This window comes from Ursus americanus, chromosome 19 (assembly GCF_024610735.1).
Source record: "Ursus americanus isolate L20-20 chromosome 19, mUrsAme1.1.p, whole genome shotgun sequence".
NCBI classification, from domain to species: domain Eukaryota; kingdom Metazoa; phylum Chordata; class Mammalia; order Carnivora; family Ursidae; genus Ursus; species Ursus americanus.
Window position 1 is genome coordinate 1062501 of NC_142145.1, and position 10058 is coordinate 1072558.

At 52.4% G+C, this 10058-nt stretch overlaps 1 protein-coding gene across 2 annotated transcripts in view; it reads right to left on the reverse strand.

Annotated features, from left to right (window-relative positions):
- The window catches only part of SALL3 (spalt like transcription factor 3), a 21598-nt gene extending 13520 nt beyond the window's left edge, over window positions 1-8078 (reverse strand). For both annotated transcript variants that reach the window (XM_045790299.2, XM_045790298.2), the window contains exon 1: window positions 7697-8078. In XM_045790299.2, coding sequence (XP_045646255.1) covers window positions 7697-7778 — 82 coding nt within the window. In that variant the 5' untranslated portion in view covers window positions 7779-8078. The remainder of the gene's footprint in view (window positions 1-7696) is intronic.
- Between the last annotated feature and the right edge of the window lie 1980 nt (window positions 8079-10058).

Here is a 10058-nt window from a genome sequence, read left to right on the forward strand (position 1 = left end):
TAAAACCGTGTCAGTGAACCAGTGTAATAGGACAACCCTACAAGGATGAGGAATTTATTTCCAAAGCAATTGGGAATTCTTTCTGTCTTAAGGGAGGGGGTTGAAAAACAAGCATTAGAATCATTATCATTATTGTCAAAGTAATTTATTTTTTGCATCCTGACTGTTCAAGGACGGAGAGACGTGGGATTGTGAATAGGCCAGGGATGAGGCAGGAACTGAGAGCCGGACACCAGCCTGCTGAGCACCTCGCCTGCGACAGCACCAGGCGGGGGAGCCTTCCCTCCTGGGTCACAAGCACGTTTGGTCCACGCTGCTCTGGCAAGTGCCATGCGGACCAGCTGAACCCGCCGCGCATCCGTGTGAGGAAGGGCTGCTCGGGGAAGAACTCTCCGTGGCTAATGTCCTACGTGGCCCAGCCACGCTTCAGCCTGGGCCCTGGTACTCCATGCTGAATTGGTTCTCCTGAACACGGTCAGGAGGGAAGAGAGGCTGCAAGATAAAGCTGTTTCAGTTTACGAGAGGAAATGTGTAATTAGTTCACAGCTATCCCCACACTTGTTATTTATACTGAAGATTTTCAGGGTTTCTCTCACTGTTCGAATATTCTGGGGCACGCTCCGCAGAAGGAAAATGGGTCCCACAGCCTTTTGGAGAAAGCCTCTAACAAAAGGACAGCTTCGAGGGCAGTCTTAAAAATAGATGGATTTTTTTTTTCTTCTCGCTAATAAAACACACTGAGAACGTTTACAAAAAATGTTTCTGTTCTTAGGGACAAATCCCTCAGTGTGAGGGGAGCCCCCCCCAAAACGGTTTCATTTTTCTCTGCTCTGATTCCCGGTCTGCTGTATAATATGCATGGGTTATGTTCTCACTGTCCGTACAAGCACACTACGGGCTTCTGAAGAATGACGTGGCCGAAGACGGGCAGGGTATTTACGCTCGTGACGATCTTTCTAAGGCCACAAGTGAAAAGCATTGTTGCTGGAATATATTTAAGAACGTCTGAGACATAATGTTCCTTTCAAAATCTCAAACTACAGCTCCTTGCAAGGCTTTTCAGTTTTCTCTCTTGAGGAGTCCGGTGCCTGGTAAAGGAAGCGAACCAATTACAAACATACAGTAGACGGGTGTCTTCTCATTTTTGTGTATCGACCTCAAATGCTCACGGTCACTCTGCCACAATTTTGCTACCTATCTTTAATTCCCTACAATTAGCAAAGGGAGAAGCACAACTTGTTCCATATGGGGAAAGGGATGTTAACTTTTCCACTTTAATTAGTAACTATAAAATGCCACGTGGGTCTGTAGGAAAGGAAAAGGTACTTTCTACTTTGCCTTTACCATCCCTTAAAAATCTAGAAAGAATTTTTCAAGTTTTCGTAAATTGTTAGGAGACACTTATTTTCTTGCAAATTAATTCTTTTTAACTCCTTATGATAGCTTTGAATCCCATAAAGAAAGATGAATTATCACATACTGAGCCCAAGCTGTGAAACAGGAGGAGACAAATAGAGACCCCTACTGTGTTTAACAATGTAGAAGAAATTCCAGACGCAATAGAAAAATTTTGTCCTTTTCCCTAGACCTCCAAGCCTGTGCGCACGGAGCTGAACAGTGGAGGGCAGTCTTGCTATGCTGAACGCCGGCACTGACCCGCACGCTGGCTTCCGTCGACTCAGTGGCCCACATCTCAAATTTGTTAAGTAAGGACCACCTGTGGCACAGTCACCAAATGTCTTCTGTTTAAAACATTTGCAGTTTCTAATCTGTGTGGTGAAGCACTGGGGAGGGAAAACACTGCTTCCTTTATGGACACGTGCAGATGGAGAACAGCCCCAACACACACTGGTTTTAGCTCTGCCTCAACGCCGCATCCCATAATAAGATGTTTGTTACACTTCAAGGTTGCACGGCAGCCCCTTCCTCCGGATGCTGTGTGGCAGGCACACCCAGCAGGAATGCACGCGGACCGCCATCCATGCCCACAGACACACACACACACACACACACACACACACACACACACACACACACACGACATGCCCGAAATAGGTCCCCGACGCAAACCGTTCCCAGCAAAACGTGGTGAGGGCTGAAAACAAGGCTTGCGCAGGGTCCCGTCTGCTGAAGGTGAGGACGGTCTGAGGTCCGATCGGACACGCGCTGCTCCAGGCACGCCTCCTCGAGAGCCTGCACTACTGCCCTCACTCGCGCCTGTCGGTTTTCAAACCCACTCCATGTGAAAATAAATAAATAAGCACAACCCCGTAGACACACAAACACACCTGGGTCCGGGAGGCCTGGAGAAGCACGAGCCACCATGTGTCCAGGAGCCAGGCTCTGACGGGCTGGAACCGCCCTGCGCCCCGGCTCAGGTTATTAAATCATGTCCATGATTTGTCAGCACTTGACTGCGAAGTTTACACATATGCACAAAATCATCTGGGGGCAGCCACTGCCCTGGGTTGCTGAGGCCCGAGGCTCCGCACGCGGACGAGCCACACAATGGAATGACCCAGCAGTGCTGCGAAGAGGTCACTCTCGAAAGGAGGACCAGGGAGGCCGGCGAATGCAGACCGAGTGCCGCGGCACCTGCAGGGTTAATTAAACAGTTCAAGATGTAACAGCCACACAAAAGAAACCCGCTCTCTCTTCTCGAAGAACTATAAACACTTGTGCTGCACGAGATGGGCATTTGATAAGCCGTGCAGCACGACTCCGGCTCGCGGGTCTCCAGCTAACACGAAGATTCACTGTTAACACTTCATACAACAGTGTTGAGTCCTGTTGCCAAGGTCAACAGCACAGATGCACTAATTGTATTATGAGCTTGACATCTAGCGGCCACCCCTGGCAGGGCAAAGCAGGCAAAGGTTAAGTCAGCAAGGCCTGTCACGGCGCCTCTAACTACCCACCTTCAGGGAGAGCCAGGCAGAGGCTCCCACACTCTGCAGCCCCACCGTCCACAGACCTCGGGCCAGGCCGGCTCGGGGTGGCCCCGCAGGGGGGAGGGGTCCACCTGGTCGGCCTGGCCAAACCGGGGTGTGTGTGTGTGTGTGTGTGTGTGTGTGTGACTGGAAAAGACAGGCCCACGGAGGACAGGATTTAGACACCAGGCTGGTGCCCGGCAGCTCTCCGGTGGACGTTTCTGCTGCCGCGAGAGGGTCCCCTTTAATTAACAAACAAATCAATCTTAATCTCTCACATAAATAGAGCCCATTACATTATTTCATTATTTCAATTAATATTTTGCACTTTCTGTAATGTGACTTGACCTATTTGTTTGCTTGGAAATCACACTGACAGTTAACTGTATTTTAAATCATAAAAGTGTTCAAATTACAAGAGAAAAAAAACTAAGGTCAGGGCTGTTTTTAAATATAGAAGTTTATTTAATATCAAAACACTCAATTTTACGTAGATTTTACTTATGTCTGATTTTACGTGAAATGTGAAACAACTTAGCCTATGCTGTCATGACAAACCTGTCCCAGGGCCAGTAGAATTAGATGTCATCTTTAGGACACCGAGTAAGAGATTTTGGCCTAATTTTGGCAACTGGTCAAGGAATCATGTAGGAAAATAAAAACTAACAAAATAAAACAAAAAACCCTTCCTGTTAGAAATACTATGCAAAAAGTATCCTCCATATAACTATTTTGCAACATTAAAAGATGGTGCAGAACGTCATCAGCAGTTAAGACTTATTTTACTTAAAAAAAAAAAAAAAACCAAGAAACAACACACCAAACCCCCTGTGTCAATTCTCACACTAGGAATGCGAAATTCTAACTGATACGCAGCACACACCACGGACACCTGGCAGCATCCTTGCTGAATTCCCCTCAGTGTTCTCAGAGCTACCTTGAGACGAATGGTAAAGCCTCTTAGAGGCTGCGGTTGAAAATGAAATCTGACCCACTTTTGCCTGCTTTTGCCATCATCTTGTATACAAAAAATAATCAGCTTGCTAAGTAATTCCTGCTGTTGGTACATGCCTTCTTCTTTTTCTGGCTCTGGACAGATCTAAAAATACTGGATTATGCATATGTTGTGGAAGTTTAAAATGTACATAAAAACCCTGTCACTGCAACAGCATCAGTTCTCCGTAAGGTGGGAACTGGCATGCTTTTTGTTGACCACCAAATGATGCATTTTTAAACAGATTAAGTTTTTAAAATGTTATTTTAAAAATAAATACTTGCAAATTCTTCTTTTCCTCCCCCCGCCCCCCTTAGTTACTTTTCACCTTTCACGTTTCAGAGAAAACAATCTGCCTACGAATGGTAGAAAGTGGCTTCTGTATTGTTTGCTTTTGGAATGCTGAATTGTAAATGTGTGTAGTGTGGGCTGGGGGGGGGGGAGTACTCAAGGCAAACCATGCATATACAGATAAAAGAAAAAAGATCTCTTCACCGAGGGCTGGTGGCCTTCTTTCCCTTAATTTAAACACAGCCTGTGAATACCACTGGTAAATTCTTAAATCACATGCTCACCACATTTAAAAGGATTTTTGAGATAGCCATACGACTGTAACTTGGCAGAAAATAAAAACACACTTTGAAACAATTAGTGCTAACAAACAAAATACAGGAGGGCAAATTGTTTTAAATTATAATATTCTTTTGTTCTTCCTTAAATACATATTTTCTTTCTAACGACAATAAAATACATCTTTTTAAAGTTGTATTTTATACAGCAAAAGACAGCAATATCACACTTTTTAGAGTTCTTAGTAGTATAAGTGCTGTTCTGTCAGAAGTTTTAATTAATTTTTCTTAAAACAAAAATATTCAGCTGGCTCCAAAGATTTCACTATCTGTGGCTTACACTTAACTGAATTCTAAAGTTGCACCACATTTATTTGTAATTTCAGGAACAGGAATGAAATAATTTGCAGTTTTAAATGATAGTTCTTACAGAGAAAGTAGGTCTCAGGCATCCTTCAAATAAAATTTTACAACAGGATAACTTCAGAACTTAACATAAAGCATTATTACTTTTTCTCATTTTAGATACGTCATCGTATTTCATTTCTGCCATGATAAGATTTGGGTAACACTGACGCTATTTTTGGATAGCTGTGATTTCATTGCTTGCCTAAAAACCAAAGCCTGAAAATAGTCATATATTTTTTTTAAGAACTAATCTCTTTTTACTGTAAATTAACGTGGCTGTGCCTCCCTGCCCTCCCCCATATTGTAACTAAAAACTGTACGTGTTTGTTTTTCATGGCATTATCGATAGCCTTCAATTTTACTTCCTGCATCTACTGCTTTAATTAATATGTCACGCCCAAACTGATACAAAAGAACTATTTACTTTGTCTGTAAAACACTGTAAACTAACGTAGCTCTCTTATAACTTCATGCACAGTCTGCTTCTTTCCATTGCATTTAACAAAATTACAATTTTGAGAATATCTGATTCATCTGGAATAAGGGAGTTTTCAGGACCCTTTCTGTTAAAAAAAATATTTTAGTTATCTTACTAATCACGATCAGCACGGCAGAGTAATACATCCACGAGCATTCCTTGAGTGAACAGAACAGAGTATCTTTTATACTCCATGAACAATCAGCTTCAGAATAATTAAATCAGAAAGAACTATTTTTTAAACAGTTTGCCTAAAGTACCTTAAAAACAATCCAGGAAACCTACTGCTTGACCAAGGCTCAGCCCAGACCGGCTATTTCTGGCCTGTTGCAAAATAGGACCAGGAACTGTGGCAATATCTTGATTACAATTCCCAGCGACTGTGAAAAACCCAAGCTTGACAAACTTTAATCCTACGATGGGTAAAAAAACCTGAATACGTTTCACCTCTAAATAAATTCAGTAACAAGAGGAATTCAAAAGAGAACTTGTAAATAATTTACTCCATCTTAGGTTTTCAATATAGGCTACATATCCCTCAACATGTTTACGCTATTAGGCTCACCACGCTCACATTTCTGACGTGAAATTAAAAATGAATAGCAGGGCCTCAGCTTGTTAATTGTTAAATACAAGGGGTTTTACTCTATTAATTAAAATATGCTTTAATAAAAGGAGACATTGCACATTTTGATAACGACCCTACAAAGCTGAGAAGTATTTACATTGTTGCATTTTGGGGCGGCTGTGAAAGCCGATTTTAAGCTATTCAGGAGCCACAATAATAAAGCTTTAAAATTCCTCACTGGGATGCAATGTAGTTCTTTTGAAGGAAAGACTGTCTTTCTCATTCGGCAGAAATAAATCCATTCATTTGATCATGTAGTCATTGAGGGCAATACAAAACAAACCAAGTGTGAGAAATTCTATGTGATGAAGTAAACAAAACAAAAAAAAATCCATTTCCATGACAAAAAGATTCTTTGTCCTTAATCTACCCACCATATGCAAGCGTTTCTTTTTAGCATATCTGCTGTTCTAATCTTGGGTGACTAGGGCTACAGATAAGACTCCCCACCTCCACGGCGACAAAAAGACCCCAACGAGTTCACTAATTTTACTGAATTCATTAATTCCCACCGTGTTAGAAGCGTTTTCTCCCTTTCCCTACTCCGACGTGGACACATACCTGCTTTGACAAACTTTACAACACCGTGTGATCAACTCTTCAACTCCTTTTGTTTTGTTTTGTTTTGTTTTTGCTCTGAGTCTCACGGTAAAAAGACGCGTCTCTGCCTCTAAACAACTTACGATGGGTTAACCAAAAAAGTTGGCCGGCCTGTTTTTTCCAGGAGCTGCGGTCTGAGCTCCGCGCGGCTCCGGCGGCCCGCGCCCCGGCCGCCCCTGGCGCACCCTGGGGACCTGCAGACGCGCGGGCGGCAAAGCGCAGCCCCGGCCGGTCCCCTGCTCGCCAGCCTCCAACTTCCGCGGCTCCTGCCTTCCCTTCGGGACGCGGAGGGAGCTCCGGGCAGCCGAGAGGCTGCAGAGGTGCCTGCGGCGCATCCGAGAGAGCAGGAAAGGCCGGAAGAAACTTGGAGCCCCCAGAAACGTGCCGGGTCCTACCGCGTGCAAGGACCACCCCCACGCCGCGGCGGGGCTCACCCGGCTTAATTCCCAAGGCGGCCATTAGAAAGGCCAGGCGACACTGACTTCCTACTCGCCTCGGAACGGGATCCGGGCTTGTCGACGCGCCGGGACCTCGCAGGCTTCATGGCCCTCGGGGCACACGAGGCGGCCGACAGCCGGCTGGGGCGGGGGGCACGCCGGGGGTCAGGGCAACGGCCCCGCTCCGAGCGCACACCGCCCCGGGGCCGGGCTCCGAACAAAGCTGCCCGGGCGGCGGCCTCCCCGGACCGCGTCCGGCGGTAGGTGAGCCCCAGACACGTCCCCGGTACCGCGCCGGCCCGGGGGTCGCGCGGTCGCCGAGGACGGGCCCAGCGTCCGCGCTCAGGGGCCCGGGAAGGGCAGCGCGGAGTCGGCGGCGCGGCCCCCCGCAACCCCCCCCCGCCTGCCCGGGTAGTTCGGGCCCCCAGCCGGCCCGAGCCCCGGCGCGTCCGCGCGCTGCGCCCCAACTCCGAGCAGCCGAGCCAAGTTTACTTGCCCGCAACTCCGCACCGCGCGCTGCGGGAAGGACCGGGGTCCCTGCGGCTGGCCTGCCGGGGCCGAGCACCGCGCTCCGGCTCTGGGACCAGCCGTTCCCCCAGCCCGCGGGGCCCCGAGCCCGACCCCCGCCGACCCGACCCCCGCGGCCCCTCACCGTGCTCGGGAGCCCCGTCCGGCGGCGGCAGCTCTTCGTCCGACTTGAGGTGCTGGGGCTTGGCCTGCTTGCGCCGAGACATGCTGCTAGCGGCGCGCGGGCCCCGAGCGGGACATCGGCATCAGCGGGGCGGCCGGCGGGGACGGCACGGGGCGCGGGGCGCGGGGCGCGGGCGGCGGCGGCGGCTGCGCGGGCCGCGCATGGGGCTGAGCAATTAGGCTGGTGAATAATGCATGGCCATTAGCGGCGGGCCGCGCCGATTGGCCGGTCTCCAGCGGACTCGGCGGCCTATGCAAATGAGGCCGCGCTCGCAATTAGCGGCCGCGCGGGGCGAGGGGCGCCTGCGGGACCCGGCGCGGCGGCGCTCACATCTCGGCCCAGGCGGCCCAGCGGCTCGGCGCGGGCGCTCCTCGGTGCCCGGGGCGGCGGGCGCGGCGTGCGGCGGCCGCGCTGCCCAGGGCGCAGGCGGCAAACTTTGGCGGCGTCCGCGCGGCGCCGTCTCCGCCGGCGCGCCGGGCTCGCCCCTTTATAGAGAGTCTGCGCCGCCGCCCGCGCCCCGCGCGCGCCCCCCCCGCCGCCCGGCCGCCCCTCCCGGAGCGAGCGGCCGCGGGCAGGGCTCCGGCCCGGCGCCTTTGTCTCGCCCGCCCGCTCGGGCGCCGCGCCGCCTGCGCTCCGGGCGCGCAGGGCCGGGCGGCCGGCCGGCTCGGCTCCTCGGCGGCGGGTCTCGCTCGGCGCGCCGGCCGCGCTCAGGCTCAGGTGCCCCTGTCTGCGGACCGTCTCTCCTCTCCGGGCTCGCGTCCCCTCCGCGGGCTCCGCCGGCGGCCGGCCGGCTCCGAGGCTCGCGGCCGGAGCGGAGCGGAGTGCGCACGCCGGGGTGGCGGGACTTCGGCAAGACCAACTTTCCGGTTCGGAAGCGGCGCGGGCCGCGCGGCTCCTCCCCTCCCCTCCCCGCGTCCCCCTCCCCTCCGTCCCCCTGTCTCCCCGCCCCCCCGGGCCCCTCCGACTCGGAGCGCCCGCCCCGCCCGCCAGGCCTCCCCGTCGCCAGCGGCTCCTTAAATCCAACGGGAGGGAGGGGTCGGCGGGGCTCCGGTGTCCCCCCCCCCCCTACTAGCTCCCCTTCCCGACGGGTGCAGGGCCGGGGCGTATGCGAAGAGGGCAGGGGGCGCAAGGTGCCCCAGGCCACGCGACTCAAAGTTCCAAGTCCACGAAAGTCTCGCGCGCGGCCCGCTGCGTTCTAGGACTTTCGGGATTGACTCGGGGGGGTAGGTGAGGGGGTCGTTTGCGTCTGGCCGGGCCCCGCACCCTCGGGCGGCCGGCGCGGCGCGCTCCCGCACACCCACCCACCCTTCGCCCGCGCTCACACGCACGCGCCCTCGCACCGCGCGCGCACCCCACCTCCCCCGTGCACACGCGCTCTCGCCCACTCCCGCGTGCACACTCTCGCGCGTGTCCTCGGTCCCCGAGCGGCCACCAGGATGTGCCCCAGGCCCTGGCGCCGCCGCGCCCGCCCCTTTGCGCCCCTTGTCCCAGTTTGTCTTTTTTTATTTCCTAAATTTCTTATTTTTGTCCTCACAAGTGGCCCTGTGTGGTTCGAAGCTTTGGCACAGATGGCCTCCCCAGTGTCGTGCGCTGGGGGGAAGCGGGCGGCGACTCGCCAGCCCAGAGCGCGCGGAGGGCTGTGAGCTCCTCGCGTGGCTGGGGGTGGGGCTCTGCCTGGCTAAGGGAACCCCCACGGGATGGACCCCAACCCTGCGCTGCTCGCCCGCCTCTCCGCGGGCTTCTTTTCCGTTCTAGAATCTTCTCGCTTCCCAGCCTGCGTTCTCTCGCCCGACTCTAATTGTGTAAGTTTCACGAAGCAACAGCTTTGGGCTCCAAGAAAGCGCAGGAAAATCATAGAGAGGAAGGAAGCGCACAGGTCGGGATCGTCTCCAAAGACCCCCCCGTCGCCACATTTGTCCCCCCCCTCAAAAAAAAAAACAAAAACAACCGTTAAGGTTGGTTTTGTTTTGCTTTTTAGTGGAGGGCGTATTCATTAGGCGATTTTGGTTTTGAAAAGGAAAAAAAAAAAGACACAAAAAAAAGATGTTTGAAGTCTAGAGTTGTCCGCCCCACACCACGCTTTTATGGTGAAGCTCTGGGAGGGGTGGGGACATCCTTATATCGCCATTCCCCTGTGAACTTTCGCATTTGCGGCGAGCATTTTGGGGACGCTCTTGCAACCCCGGCGCAGAGGCGCTTGGCAGTGAAAAGTTTGCAGCGAGCAGCCGGGGCTTTGGGGCAAGCGGGGCCAGGAACCCTCCCGGGGAAAAAGGGGCAGAGAGAAGCGGGGGTAGGGGGAGAAGAAGGGAACGTGTGTTGGTGA